The sequence below is a fragment of the Cebidichthys violaceus genome, unplaced genomic scaffold (genome assembly GCF_023349555.1).
Source record: "Cebidichthys violaceus isolate CVI_PGR_0920_01 unplaced genomic scaffold, fCebVio1.0.p SCAF_3, whole genome shotgun sequence".
In the NCBI taxonomy this organism is placed as follows: Eukaryota; Metazoa; Chordata; class Actinopteri; order Perciformes; family Stichaeidae; genus Cebidichthys; species Cebidichthys violaceus.
Genome location: NW_027176483.1, coordinates 21,013,999 through 21,030,595, shown reverse-complemented (window position 1 = coordinate 21,030,595; position 16,597 = coordinate 21,013,999). Strand labels below are relative to the sequence as shown.

The 16,597-nt window shown below is 41.0% G+C and overlaps 1 protein-coding gene across 1 annotated transcript in view; it reads right to left on the bottom strand.

Annotated features, from left to right (window-relative positions):
* znrf1 (zinc and ring finger 1) overlaps positions 1 to 16,597 on the bottom strand; it is a 51,734-nt gene that overhangs the window by 11,621 nt on the left and 23,516 nt on the right. The window contains exon 2 of the mRNA XM_068724001.1: positions 6,634 to 6,729. Within this exon, the coding sequence (XP_068580102.1) occupies positions 6,634 to 6,729 (96 nt within the window). The remainder of the gene's footprint in view (positions 1 to 6,633; positions 6,730 to 16,597) is intronic.

Genomic DNA, 16,597 nt, shown 5'->3' with positions numbered 1-16,597 from the left:
TAGTCTGTCTTGAATGTTGCGTAGGAGATAAATGGGGCCATTAAAATGAAAAGCGTTAAGCATTAAAGCACTCTAAAGCTTCATTGGACTGATTTGTTAAGGAGGGCGCTAGAGGAACATTTAACATGAAGATGCTTCACCCTCTGGGGAGCATGAACATGTGCTCAGTAAGTTTCATTGCAATCGGTCTGTTTCTTGTCCACAGCCAATTTTGGCCTTCTGGGGTTACTTAGGAAAGGACAGGAGGCCATTCAGGTTTATCCTCTGGGAACCATGAATAAACCCTGAATGTCATAGCAATTGAAAAAGTAGATGCCAAGACACGGTAGAGTTGGACGGACAAATGAATGAACAGATAAATGGACTGACATTTACGTCGTTAGGCCATGAGCAAAGAATGTAAACAAGAACAGACAACAGTGAATATTCAACCTGACCTCATCCCTACTCCTCATAGTGGCAGCCTTTTGTGTCGTATCTTGACGCTAAAGGTTTGCATATGGTTAATGGAAATGGCGTGTATGAATACGTGTGCCTGAACGCCGTCTTCTACTGCGACTACAACGCCAGTGTGTGTCCGTTTAAACCGGAGAAATGTAAGAAAATAAAGTAGTGCAGTGGACTTAAGGACATAATTCAGTAGGACTGGTGGTGGAGGGTTAGACTAGGTAATAGGGCTCACAGGGATGGCACTCTGATGCTGCTCAGGTAAAGGGTGACGGGTTCCCTTTTAGGTTGGGGGTTAAAGGTGAGAGGAAGTCAGTCTTTTGAGGTGTCATGATTTTGGGAGTTGAAATAAACGGCGACGTTGGCTGCACTTGTTTATTCCGGCGCTCCTACAGTAGTTTATTTATCTATTTTTAAAGCCTATTTCATTAAATTCTTTCCCACCTTAACGAATACAAAAGGTCAAACAGACATCTGTAGAACATTAGTTACATTACACAACATTAAAATACATCTGAGAACACGACCCGTCTTATAAATGCGTCTGGATTACTTAATATCGAATGACTTATTTATTTAACTTGACAAAAACAGGAGAACTACCATTGTGTTCATGATATTTTGCCAGTAGAATTGTTACAATTACATATTTAGTATATCAGTATTTGTGGTCGCACTCTCGGTCTCAAACATAACTTATATCAAGTGATATGCTCCTTCAGTACACTTTGGGAACATATAATACTGGGACCGCTACAACACGTAATATCAAGGGATCCACATTATAGACACCACTGACTTTCCCTGTAACAACTAGGCCACAGTTTAGCACGTCGACCAGACCACGGATTAGGACACGTGTGCACATGGTCAGGATGGTACCGCCTCCGCCTCATTTAAAGCCAGGAAAAACCCTGACATTATGTACATACGATACAGTATAATGTAATACCTATTATTTGATTTAGGATTATAATACATGTGCAGTGTGTAAAGTAGCCAAAGTCCTGTTCCACTGGTTTCTCTAACACAGTCCATGGTTGTGTCTGAAATCACCATATTCACTGTGGTAGTCAACTATATGTTGGAGTATGGAGTGTTCTCCATATTGCTCAAAAATCTCCACAATGTAACAAATAAACTGTCCGTTATTATTATTTTTTATCACACCGAGATCAACCGCTAGAAACCCCGCGGCAACCTCCGGTTCTGCCGAGTGAAGCCAATGCGGAAGCGTCTTAAAACTCGACGTCTCTACGTCACTCCTCCGCATTCCGAATGTGGTACCTTCCATTCATTGGTTGGGAAAAATACAACATGGCAGCGGCTGTAACACACGACTTCGACAGGGAAATAGCCGAACTCGAGGCTTTAAAACGGCAGTCCACAAACCAATGGGTGCCGCCGCAAAGACTACGTCCACTTCTTATATGTAGTCTATTCTAGAAACATGTCGTCCGCAAAATCCTTCTTTTCCTACGGTACGCCGATTTTCTAGCATTTTTTGAATGCGCACAAGCGTGAAAATCTCCTCAAATTGGAGCGGAGTCGCACCGCTCGCCAATGGCACACTTGACCCAGGCTGCCAATCAAATCAAGGAAAAAGTGGACTTTGCTACCTTGCCACTGACTTCCTGTTTTGATGCCGATAGATGGTAGACGCCTGGGAATTCATATCTCACGTGATGCAGGCTACAGTGAGTGAGGGAGCGATTGAATCAATTGAATCGATTGAATTGGGAGAAATGGGATGAGTCTCTCAATCATCAGCTCTCTCCTCACCTGCCCCCCCCCCCGTTCCCCTCCTGACTTTCAGCTGTCTCTCCCGGTTGCCGGCTCGCCAACAGACATTTGGCATCCAACACCTTCACATCCATTATGAGTTAGAGGAGTTGCAGAGCTTCTCTGAATCACAGCGCTCAGTTCCCTCTTTCTTGTCTCTTTCTGTGTCCTCCGTTGACCTGAGCTGCAGGAGGCAGAGTCCACATCTCCCATTTCTCTCTCTCTCTCTCTCTCTCTCTCTCTCTCTCTCTCTCTCTCTCTCTCTCTCTCTCTCACACATGGTCTTCCTTTCGGAGTCCCTATGCCGGCCTTCTGACTTCTCTGAGTGTACCTGGTCCTCCTCTCCCTCTCCCTCTCCGTGCGAGGGGGCTATATTTAGTGGGAGGCATTAAAATATCATCGTGTGAAGTTGAAGCCCAGAAAAGATCCAGTGGTCAGCTCACGTGTGCTACCTGTAACCCTCCATGGCACGTGGTGCAGACAGGTCGGTAAGCACACGTGTGGTTTGTGTGTTTTTATTAGATTCAATGCGTTTAGATTTATACAGGATTAAAGCTGCAATCTGTAAAGTTACTGCTGATCCAGAGCGGCAAAGATGGGGCATTAGGTGTCACACTGTGAAGTTATTACCTAGTGAAATCACATCTTATGGATAAAATAATTACATAAAAACTTTATGGATTTGAACTGTACTATAATCTCTACTATACCGTTTCTCTCCTAACGTGTCATTAGAGCACAACTAACTATATGGTGATTAACTAATAAATAATCTACGTAAAGCTAAGGTGGGCAATGTAATTTAGAAACATGTTTTTGTTATATTTGTTGAAATGCTGTCTGTCTACCTGCATATAGATACAACCTACCTGTCTACATCCCTACCTGTCTGTCTACCTGTCTGTCTGTGTCCATCTATCTGCCTGTCTGTCTACCTGTCTATCTACCTACCTGTCTGTCTACCTGCCTGTCTACCTGCCAGTCTACCTACCTGTCTATCTATCTGTCTGGCTGTGTCCATCTATCTGTCTGTCTGTGTCCATCTACATGCCTGTCTATCTACCTGCCTGTCTGTCTACATGCCTGTCTATCTACCTGTCTGTCTGTCTACCTGCCTGTCTGTCTACCTGCCTGTCTGTCTACCTACCTGTCTATCTACCTACCTGTCTGTCTACCTGCCTGTCTGTCCACCTACCTGCCTGTCTGTCTACCTGTCTATCTACCTGCCTGTCTGTCTCCCTGTCTATCTACCTACCTGTCTGTCTACCTGCCTGTCTGTCTACCTGTCTATCTACCTGCCTGTCTGTCTCCCTGTCTATCTACCTGCCTGTCTGTCTACCTGCCTGTCTGTCTACCTGTCTTCCTACCTGCATTCACTCATTGCTCGTCATTGGAGTTTTCCAAAAGCGGCCATATTGACAGCTGTGAGTACTAACAGCAGCCATATTGAAGACTGAGCTGCTAGCTACTTTCATTGGAAAACAGTTGTCAGCACTGGTTTGGGTTTTTAAGTTGGATCTTTTTTTTTTTTTTTAATCTAGCAAACTCTGACTGGTTTCTCCAATGTTAGCGACCCATGCTTTAAATGATTGGAGCAGTCAAACAGCAGAGAACTCCAGTGATCTAGTAACACTTCCACCAAGCTGGGATACTTGTGAAAATGAATGGTGAAATATTCTGACTTTGAGTCTCCAGTACGGGCTCCAAATTGCATAACCTGCACCAGCTGCAAGGCTTTCACCATTAAGTACATTATAAATGCAGGTTTCCATCTTAACTAAGAACATCCAAATGAATCATCCGTTTTGTTGCCTAAACCTAACTAAGTATTTCACAATCTTTTCCCAAACTAAAGCAGTCTTGTTGCCTTAAACTGAGTTGTTTCCTGGGAAGATGGAAGTTCATTTTGAAAAGACGGTTTGCATGTAAGGACGCTGAAATTGACACGTGCCGCAGGACTATTGTAGGAAAACGAATGAAAAATGAGGAGTAACATTTTGTCAGATATCATAGGAACCGTTGTACGAGGATACGTTGAAGGATGACATATTTGGGCTTTTCCATCCTTTTAGATTCCTGCATCTATTGTGCAGTAAATGAGCGATGACCTTGCTCAGAGTTGTGCTGACACACGACAGTTAGCGGGCCCAGGTGATTGACAATAGACCCCCCGAGCATGCTGGGAAACAAGATAAGCTGCAGCTCGGCCCGTTTTTGTGGTTCTCAAAAACCCATGAAAGAGAGAGGGAGAGAGAGAGAGAGAGAGAGAGGGAGAGGGAGAGGGAGAGAGGGAGGTGAAAAAGACGGAGAGAAATTACAGAGAGATTACACGGCGGGAACAGAGCCTGACAGACAGACGGACTCACGGAGGACAGAGGGAGGACAGAGGGAGAACGAGAGTAATTTGCTGGAAATAAAGAGTGACAGGACAGACAGAGCCGTAGAAAAAAAGAAGAGAGGAATTATGGGAGTCCTTCTCCTTTTACCCTCTCTCCTCATCCGTTATCAGCCATCAGGGTGCTCCATCACTCTGGATTCCCATCTTCCCTCAGACAGTTTCACTCTCCTCTCTCTGTCTCTGTCACTCTCTCCTCGTTCCGCTCGCGGTCTGAGTCCGGCTGCAGGCGTGAAACTTACATTATTTTTTTACTGCGCCGGGCCTCATGGGTCCAGTCAAATGCTGTCTGTGGAGCTGTAAAATAACTCCCCACCGCTCCTTCCCTCTGACGACTTTACATGATTTAATCTGTGTGGTTATTACCATGACACACACACACACACACACACACACGCAGACTTCAACAAGGTGACATTCAGGCTCCAGATCAGACGAACATGTGCCTAGTCTTGAGTCAAACTAGCGACTTGTCAATCAACGAGTCACTGGAGTCATTGAGCAGATGCTGCTGCAGTCAGTCACGTGTCTCCAAGCCACCCGGAGGGGTCATCACTAAAAACAGGCAGCCTGCTGGAGTAAGTCAACCGCTGGGTGGAAGGTGTCTGCAGCAGTGTTACTCACTCCTATTGCTCTTTGTGTACATTTTTTTTTTTTTTTATATATATATATATATATATATATATATATATATACTTATGCTGATGTGAGCAGAAATGTCCGACATTCACCACTGCGATGATTTGCTGCTTCTTAAATCAATATTTTTGGGGGTTTTGGACTGTTGGTCAGACAAAACGATTTGAAGACATCATCTTAGGCTCTGAGAAAGGCGAGTAGCAGCCTTATCATTCATACACTCAAGACTTTTCTCTCAATGTAATCATCTCTACTGGCCAGGGACAGAATCCACATAAAAAAAAAAGGTGGTGGTTACTTAGGTAGTGTTAAACCAAGGAGTGTGGTCATTGAATGTATATTGAGAACAGGTGGTGGAGAGGAGGACACTGAAGAAACTATCATCCATATTGGATAACCAGGACCACCCTCTCCACCACCTACTGCAGGGACAGCGGAGCACTTTCTCCAACAGACTGATCCAGCTCCGCTGTCATAAGGACAGGTACAGGAGAACATTCCTGCCTACTGCTATAAGACTGTACAATAAATCACCTCGGGACAAATCAAATCGTTAAACCTCTGCACTACTGTTTATTTAGTTGATTTAATATTATTCTGTTCTATTCACTGTGTATATAGTGTGCATTTTTTATATAACATCTTTACTATATTATAACTGTATATATTGTGACGTGTATTTTTCTTGTATTTTTCTTTTTCTTTTTATATAATATTAAGATTTTTTTTACCTGTGACCTATTGCTGCTCTGTAACCTATTGCTGCTTGTAACAAAATAATTTCCCCTCGCGGGATCAATAAAGTTAGTATCTATCTATCTATCTATATTGAGTGTCTGTGATGGGGGTTTGAGGAATGCCAGAAGGTGTAAATCTGCGGGGGAAGTGGGTAGTTCACTGAGGTGTCTGCCCAGGACAATGGGTCAGGATCCAAGGAGGAGCCCATTGGACTTCAGCCAATCGTGGAGCTGATCGATAGGTTGAGGAATGCAACTCTGGGGGGGCAAAGGAGCTGTTTGTCCCCTGAGAGAATCAGACTTCCTTCGTACCATGGGGCAGATACATCAATCTGTCCTGTGGTATGAACGGGGTCTCATATTTCTTGAAATATTTGACTATCGGTAGTGTAATTTGGTTTGTGATTGTTTTGGCTTCTGTTAACAATATTAAATACTTTTGATTTTGACCTGGACCTGCTGACTCCTGCCCTGCTTGCTGATGGAACAAAGAGTGCAAAGGGGGGGGGCTGCTTCTTCTCCTCAGTGGCCTTCTTCTCCACTATGGCCTTCTTCCTCTCTGTTTGAGAAATTTCTGAACATTACACATCTGAGGAAGATGAACCTACAGAAAGAGACAAAAGCCTTCCTTACCATTGTAGGAGAGGCGAGGCTTGCTTAGACACATGATGAAGTGAACTTCCATTTCATTTGACGCCACGGACTTGGAGCAGACAGGACACTTGAATCCTAGGAAGAAATACAGAGGACAGATGAGTGAAACAAAATCAAATAAATACCTCTAAAATAAATGATTAACGACCATAAATATATGATATAATGTTAATATAATCATAAAACTGCATCATGATCTGCGATTTTAACCCAGCTGACAGCCTATAACATCATTACAAAGCATATATATATATATATATATATATATATATATATATATATATATATATATATATATATATATATATATATATATATATATCAAATGGCTCGAGATAAAATGATGGTACACATTTATCTTCCAAGACAATGATGTAGAGTCTAGGAGCCCCGGTGATAAATCACCCATCAGTAGACCGAGTAGAGGTGATGCTGTTTTTTCTCCAGGGCTCCTGGATCCCATCTAATGACAAACCATGACAAACTAGGCGCGGATGTTGTGATATAAAGCACGGCAACAGTCCGCTTTGAGTCTCCAACAAAGTCACGGTAGGGTCAGATGTCGGAATGTGAAGCTAGTTTTACATTTCTTCATTATGACTTTAAAAGCAGATAAAAGAACAACTAAAAGAAAGTGTGAACCAAAACTCTAAAGACAACTAATGAAGTGTGGATCGAGGCATCGAATCGTTCCCCATTACTCTGAAACATTGTAGCTGCTGCACTTAATACGAGCGAACGTTAAGTGAAGCAAGATCTAAAGGTCGGCACGATAATATGACATGAACACGGGCAACGCAACTTAAATGAAAGACGCCACTGTGACAAGGGTCTTCTTCAGAATGGAACCCATTGCCCTTCAACATGGTGTGTGGTTGAGTTTATCCTCTCACAGCTACTTTGCTGGGTTGTACCGTAACCTGTACGTACAACCCAGCAAGTTAACTGGTGACTTTCAGCCGAATGCATCCATGGTTACTCGTAGTAATTTAGGAGATTATTGGCGTAAATTATACATTTTCAACAGCTGCCGTCACAACGAGCAAACACGACACATTCGGCTGAGAGTCAGCAGCTAAACGCCATTAACCAGCGCTAATGTTAGCTGGCAAAGCTAGCAAGTTGAAGTTTGCCACTACTGTTGGAGGAGCTGTGATCTGCGCAGGTTCTAACCAGACTCCCAGACGTTGTTGTCAAAATGTACGTTTACATAGAAAGTAAAGGTCGATGTCGAAAACTGCACACTTCTTAGGACAGCTTGCATTCAAACGCCATGTGACCGTGACAACAAAACCTACCAAACTTTAAGGTAATTAACTAACTGAGATGTTTTCTTCCCTCTCACCGACCCATTCTCACTCCCAACTCGTCAAATACCATCGCACTGAAGCAGCCTTCAGCGTCTGTATGAGGCGGACCGGGCTTTCCAGTAGCTTCAAGGTAAACCCAACGCCGTCTTTATTAGATCTGTCAGAGCAAATGATGTAGAGCAAGAAAGTCAACGTAGGGCGGGTAAAACAAACACAGGACTTTCACCCAGGAGAAGTTAACGTTGACTTATATAACTCTGGTTATACCTATACCTCACTATGACATTTTGAAGAAGCAAGTACACCTACAATGAAAGTTTATTTTGAAAAGACACTATGCAAGTAACGAGGTAACTGACATGTCATCCCTGACAAAAACTAAACTAAACAAAACTGACACTAGAGGGGAACCTAGAGGGGAACCTAAAGGGGAACCTAGAGGGGAACCTAGAGGGGAACCTAAAGGGGAACCTAAAGGGGAACCTAGAGGGGAACCTAGAGGGGAACCTAAAGGGGAACCTAAAGGGGAACCTAGAGGGGAACCTAAAGGGGAACCTAGAGGGGAACCTAAAGGGGAACCTAGAGGGGAACCTAGAGCGTCATAGTTTAAAGCCACTGACCAAGCGTGTGTGTTTAGACGAGTTAAGAGTGAGAGTGTGTTGCCCCCACACATTTACACTCACTACCTTGGTTGTGCTGTTTTGATGGGACCCATCAGGCCTAACTATATTAGTATAACACATAACAGATAATTACATCAACCACTGGGCCCCATGAGCCGAGTTTACACACAGCTAAAAACAGACCGATCAAAACAACAGCAGTCCTTGACTCTAAGCAGAGGTCCAGGACCACTCAGATTGGGATAGCAGGTTATATATATATATATATATATATATATATATATATATATATATATATATATATATACTTGCAAAGTTATGATACCATCAAGCTGGAATCTGGTCTCTGCTCCTCCATCACTGTGTGGTTTGGATCGGCCACCAAACAGGACAGGAACAGACTACAACGGACTGTCAGGTCTGCAGAGAGGATCACTGGTTCCAGCCTGCCCCCCCATCCTGGACTTGTCCACCTCCAGAGTCAGGAAGCGGGCCGTAAAGATCACTGCAGACCTTCACACCCTGAACACCAGCTGTTCATCTCCTCCCCTCTGGTAGGAGCTACAGAGCTCTGTACACCAGAACCACCAGAACCACCAGAACCAGGACCAGCTTCTTTCTGCTGGACGTCACTCTGATGAACAATTCATCAGTCAAACTGCACTACTACCTCCATTCTGCACCAATATCTCAAATCCATTGTTATTGTTCTTTATGTTCATATATATACTTTTGGATATATATTTATATTGTTCATAGTCGTTACATGTTTATGCCTACCTCTGTTCTACTTTTTTTGTTGTCCATGTTCTTTATTTTTTATATATACATTTTTTTATTCCTGTTTATTTGGTAAATTAAATAAAGCTTTATTGGCCAATTCTATGTTGGCCAATAAAGCTGATTCTGATTCTGAAGCTCTCAAAAAATGTATTCAGTTATTAAACCTTGGTCCACTGAAGCCCTTATATCACAAGTTTTAGTTAAAAAATAAAATAGTTTTTGTTGTTTCTTATAGCAGCTACTCCACAAGACTCCATACTATTTTTCCCCCAACGTCCCTAAAAATCATTTCAACTGTTCTGAAGTCAGTGTAAAGCATCAATAATATCCTAATGTTATCCTTTACGTTGTTATAGTCATCTCAAGTGGCTGTTTGCATAAAACCCCACAGCTCGAGTGATTAGGAAATATATTTGTATTGATAAATAAAGAAACGACATCAGTGGTGGGTTATCTGTCCGTGCTTTAATTGTTTAACTGTCTGCAAACACAATCAGCTGTTTGTCTACGAAATATTGTACAAATATTAATTTAAAAAAGCTTAAGAGATATGGAGGTTTTAACGTCAGTTTTACAATTTGTCACAGAACCCCCCCCCCCCCCGCACACACACACACACACACACACACACACACACACACACACACACACACACACACACACTCATGGCACCTGACCCACTTTTCCCATGGCTGCTATTTTCAGATGCTCCATAGGGAGGAGCAGGAAGAGAGATGAGTAAAAAAGAGGTGCAGGAGGACGGTGAGAGAGTCCATGAGGAGGAATGAAGGGTTATGATACATGGTCCAGCAGGACTGTAGCCGTGCAGTCAGGGAGGTGTGTGTGTGTGTGTGTGTGTGTGTGTGTGTGTGTGTGTGTGTGTGTGTGTGAATTTGCCTTTCGACTCAGCCAAGCACCACAAATCCTTGAGGACTTTTCATATCCAAGAAGCGCTTAAGGTCAGATAGGGACGAAAATAAATGAAAGGACTGGATCATAAATTAATTATAGCGGTGCCTATATGTGAAAGTGTGTGTGTGTGTGTGTGTGTGTGTGTGTGTGTGTGTGTGTGTGTGTGTGTGTGTGTGTGTGTTTGAGCTACTTGAGCCAGAATTCCTGCACCACACAATACTGTGCAGATCTGGTTTATGTCGAATTGGCACGTTTCTCTCAAATGTGTTTGTTGACTGTCATCGCTGTGGACGTCAGAGGAGAGTCCTCACCGACTGCTGCTGAGGAGACATGTCCAATGTTGAATTCTGAAGTATATAGTATAATATGTTGAGATGAAAAAGGGAAATTGGAGTTATGTTTTGCTGTGGTGCTCTTTGTCATGTGGGGCAAATCAAATGTGTTTGTTTTTGAATAAAAATCTTACCTCTTGCAGTTCTAAATAATCTTTGCAGTGGATACTTTGACAAACTAAATGTCATTATGTTGTAGATGTTTTAAAACCTTAAAGTTCTATTGTCTTTTATGTCAACATATATATATATATATATATATATATATATATATATATATATATATATATGGCTTCTTCTTTATGATAAGTGACAATGACAACATTGAAGCTGACATAAACCTTTGTACTTATGTATATATTGCTGTTGTTTTCTATTCATTGTTATATTTGTTGTACATTTTAAATATTTTTCTATTAGAAGTTTGACAAATGTCATTGGAGGACATTGAAGCTCTACTTCTACGTCCCTTGTCTATTCGTCCTCATCATCAAGATGCATCTTGTTTTTGTTTCTGATGAACCGTTTCTTATTCTGATCACATTTAGCAATTCAAGCTAACCTTACTGGAAAACGCTAGATTTTAGACATGAGCCGACCTGAAACCCCAGCCCGGTGCTGCCAACTGTTTCCCAATGAAAGTAGCTAGCAGCACTAGCTCCACGAGATGCTAAATCTAGCAAGAAAGTCTCCAAGTCCTCAACACTGACAGCACGTCATTTCAGGCCTCCCTCCTAAGCCCCTCCCCCAAAATGATCATTATGAACATAAACAATGGCTATTGTTAGCACTCACAGCTGTTAAGATTGCAGCTTGTGGAAAACCGTGTCGACGAGCAACGAGTGAATGGACAGAATACGCACAGGCAGGTCGGACGTCCAACCGTTTCATTCGGGCTTATTATTAAAGTCCTGCAACGGCCTTTTTGTTTTTCTCAGAGCATTTGAATTTCAACAAAGATTACCAACCTAAGCTTTAATAGGGTTCAATTAGGTGAACATGGAGGGGAAAAATCAATTTGAGAGCACAAATTCAAAAATCCAGAAACATTTTGGAAACGTTATTGTTAAGTTATTGTTATTTTGTCTCACCACAACACATTCCTAATTCTCTGGCTTGAATGAATACTTTACATTACTATGAATTCAACCCATGAAGCTCACTTAGGTTGTCCATAGATGCCGTTAGCATAGTAACGCTAACTCGCTAACACATGAGCCCTTCAGAATAAAAGCCCCAATATGGACTATGCTCAACACATCTGACCCAAACACTAAAAAAAAGTTTTATGATATTGTAAACTGGTAAGATTCTAAATTACATTTTACAATAAAATAAACATTCCACAACAACAACAAAATGTTATGCTAATACATGTTTTTCGATAAATTGCCAAACCGCCTTAGTTAGCCGTTAGTGTAAGTGGATACTTCCTTCTCAAGCTAAACTGCAAGAATACTAGTAACTCATATTGTACACATATTTCTCCATGTTTGAAGCTCTAGATAGTATTAGTATTTCCCTTTCAGCATTTCGAGCGCACACTTGACCTAAACTGAATGTTGTGTTCTACGGTTTTCAGTCAGCCCTCTGTGATGTCTTAGTGATGACAAACTTCAGTGAATCAAAGATGCACAGAAACGCAGCGCTACGCTGTGATACGATATTTAACATTCAGGGAGCGTTTGGGGATCAAAGCTGAAAAATGACTCGATCCGTTGTCGGGCTTTCCGTTTGGATTACTCTGAAGCTGGATCATCGTTTGGCATGATGGCGTCTCATTAAATCACGCCAACCACCACATGATGATCAGCAGCTTTGCCTGATTGGTCACATTTAACAACAGATGATTATTCATACACTGTAGCAAATCAAATGTACGTATGAAATGTGAAGACTGGACTGGAATGCCACCCAGAAGAATCATGATATTTTGTGTTTTTACTGGTTCCAAATGTCTAAAGGAGATGAGCACAAATAAAAGTACTTAAAGAATAAGAAATGTTTTGGCAGAACATTTTTCCAACAGCTAGATAAATTCAACAGATTCTTGAAAACGTCTTTGTCACACTACAAAAAATGTTGATGAATATGAAGAGGTCCCTTCACTCATCACAAGTGAGTTAAGAAACACTCATAAAGTGAGGTATTAACCACAGAATATCAATTACAACAGGAACCGCTAATTGTAGAATAAGTAATCAAAAACACATTAATGAACATAATTAAAAATGATTCATCTTGATGTCATCAATCCCAATCCAATGAGTTGGCTTTACTGAGTAACTTAGTTGACTTATCTCAGCCCATCATGTCAATGGAACAGACCTAGCATGTCTTGTTATCGGCTAACCTTACATTTCAACATACTGTATGTTTGAATTAGAATGCTAAGAATTGTAAACCATTAACATGAAACCATAATTTATCATATTAATGGTCAATTAATATACTACTTGTAAATGCTCTTCTACACAAAAAGATGAGAGGGCACTACTTTAATAAACATTAGAATGTGACCATGTGGCCCTTTCTAATTAGAATTAGAAAGGGCCACATGGTCACCATGGTCACACGGTTTTGGGACAGGCCATTTTTTTTTAGGTTAGTAGCATAGTAGGCATTAATAAACTGAGATTTCATCAAATTAAAATGTTGAACTCTTTTATTATTTTACTTCTAAGACCCATTCAATTGAAAAATGGTCATTGCAAAGACTGTCCATTTAGCAACATCGTAACAATTTCAAGCAAATTGAAACATAATGAGTACAAAATGCTTCTCTGATTGTATAATATGCTTTCCCTTTACATTTTTTAAGAAAATTGTTAGAATGGACATGAATATATGATATATATATATATATATATATATATATATATATATATATATATATATTTGAATTTGTTCAGTGTGTAGTCTAGTGTTAAACTCCACAAAAACACAATATACTCTAAAACTGAGACGTTATGTGAATTCTAGAAAACATGCATATATTGAGAATTGTTTGGCCAAATCAAATTATCCCTTTTATAATAATTTCAGACCAGTCTCCAGATAGGTTGAATGTTGACTTGTTTTAGGGGGAAAGTGGTGGTGATTTGGTCACTGCTGTTTGTGTGAAACCAAAACTAAACATTGATGATGCGCTTGTTACGTAATGGTGCGTAAGAACGTTTTCTAGCGGCAGTTATTTATTCACACTAGTTACATTACTACGTTTTTAACGGTTGTTACCTTACGTTGTGACCACAGTCTGTATATAAGAAGTGGACGTAGTCATCGTGACGTCACCCATTGTTTTGTGGACTGATGTTTTGAAGCCTCGAGTTCGGCGATTTCACTGTTGCCATCTTAAATTAAGTCCGTTGCCATGTTGTTTATTTTGCAACCAATGAACGGAAGTTACCATATTTGTAATGTGGAGGAGTGACGTAGAGACGTCACATACGTCTCTGGTAGCGGCAGCAAACTGTCAATCACGGTAAGCCCCGCCCTAAAGCATCCCCTGCTTTATGGTCTGTTTGACTCTAAATGGAGCATAATGTACTAAATGAACATCATGCTGTATTGAAGAAGACTGTAAACTAGAGATTGAGACCATAAACTCATGTTTACAATGTTTACTGAGGGAATAAACCAAGAGAGAAGTAGAGTCATTTTAGACTAGACTTCTATACAACCAGAGGAGTCGCCCCCTGATGGACACTAGAGAGAATGCAAGTTTTAAGACACTTCCACATCGGCTTCAATCGGCAGAACCGGAGGTTGTCGCCTGGTTGTGACGTTATTATTTGAACGCAAAATATGATGTTTTTTACAAACCTTAACCAAGTCGTTTCAAAATACTAACCACATGGCATTGAGGCAGATGTAAAAAGTATTGTATATTTAAAAAATCTACATTTAACATAATCTTGTGGTTTGCAGACGCGTACAACGCCCCCCAAAAAATTCTGCCGGCTGGGCTGGATGATTTCTTTTCAAATGATGTGCTTGCAAAGAATCTTTTTCTGTGCTCTAAATGTCCAGTTACACTCTCAGGATTGAGTGTGACCATTCAAACATACTGTTCTCCAGTCTACCTGTCTGTGGGAGGAATATCCTAAGAACACACAGGCAACATACACACATATGCACCCACACGCCAATGCACACTCACTCTTTGCATGACTATGCAATAACAGTGAGAGAGATTGAATAGATGGAGCCGTCACACACTCTCAGCTGAAGTGCTATTAAACGTTCCCAAGGAGACTTATTCTTGTCAATCCCTGCACAGAAAACACACACACACTCATGCACACACTTCTCAGGCGAGGTCACTCAATTCAATCTCTGGCCGATGCATATTTCATCAACCGTTGGCAGCTCGGGTCCAGCCTGAGACCCTGATGCGGCTCCCAAATATCCACTGATGAAGACTTCAAGACTAACAAAGATACACAGCGGGAAGTGGAGCTACAGATAAACAGCGCAGCTTTACCGGGTATGAAATGTTTGCACAGATTGGTACTTTTTGTGCCTACGCTGCAGCCGGTGGAGAGCTGCTGCATTTGCTCTTAAATGTTCAGTCTCAATCTATTTAATCTCCAGGACACACATTAGTCTGGGAGGTTATTTAGTTACGAACACAAGAGAGTATTAAAATCCACGAGTTAATTTGTGTTATTTACACGTTACATCTTGTTAGCTGGTCACTCAAACATCCAAGATTCCCCATGCTTTTGTTTACAGTAGTTATGACTAGAAGTGCAACGGATCATAAAACTCTCAGTTGAGATCGTATCACGGATCAGTCACGGATTGCAATACAGCCAATTCTATTTGTTATAGTGTACATAGTGGCCACCGTCCAAAAAAATCATTTCAACTGCTCTGAAGTCTATAAATCATCAAAAATTCAAAATGCTCTCCTTTTACTTTGTTATAGTAATTAATAGTGGGGGTTTTTCTTCATAAAAACATAAAAGATTGTATTTTTATGGATCAAAACAAATATTGTTATTTGTAGTTTAATAATGAATTATAAGTTACAAAAGTTATATGCTAGTGTAAACCGTGTAAACTCTAATATCTATTTATGTTGTTGTGCACACTACAATTGACACTACATTTTACGAGATTACATGTGAACACATCATGATAACGTTATAATTTATAACTTAACAGAACCTCAGTTCGTTAGACGTTAGCAGTGCTGCTAAGATTACTCGCTCTTCTCCTGTCAAATTAAACATGAAATAATTGTTTACAATGTAGCATTATGAGAAATCGGCAACTAGAAAAGCATAAATGCCGATGTCCTGATTACATATTTTACTGAATATTGGTGGGTACCGATCGTCAAACTGAACGTTGAACTGTGTAATTACAACACAGTTCACATGCGCACCGAACCGTGAGGAGGGATCCGTCCGGATCATGGATCGACAACGGTCCGTTACACCACTAGTTATGACATTGCTCAAACTGTGCAATCCCATGTAGACAAATACTTCTCAGATGTACAATCACTGCATCTAGGTTTTTTTCCAGTAGCTAGTAGAAGCTAGTATCGAGCAGTAGCTAGTGTAACTAGTAGCTAGAGTAGTTAGCAGTAGCTAGAGTAGGTAGTTGTAGCTAGTAGCTAGAGTAGCTAGACTTGCTAGCAGTAGCTAGTGTAGTTAGCAGTAGCTATAGTAGGTAGTAGTAGCTAGAGTAGCTAGTAGTAGTTAGATAGGTAGTATCAGCTAGTAGCTAGAGTAGCTAGCAGGAGCTAGAGTAGGTAGTAGTAGGTAGTAGCTGTGAGTAGCTAGAGAAGACTAGTAGGAGTTAGAGTAGGTAGTAGTAGCTAGAGTAAGTAGTAGTAGTAGCTACTTGTAGCTAGTAGGTAGTAGTAGCTAGAGTAGCTAGAGTAAGTAGTAGTAGTAGCTACTTGTAGCTAGTAGCTAGCAATAGCTCGAGTAGGTAGTAGTAGCTAGAGTAGCTAGTAGCTAGACTT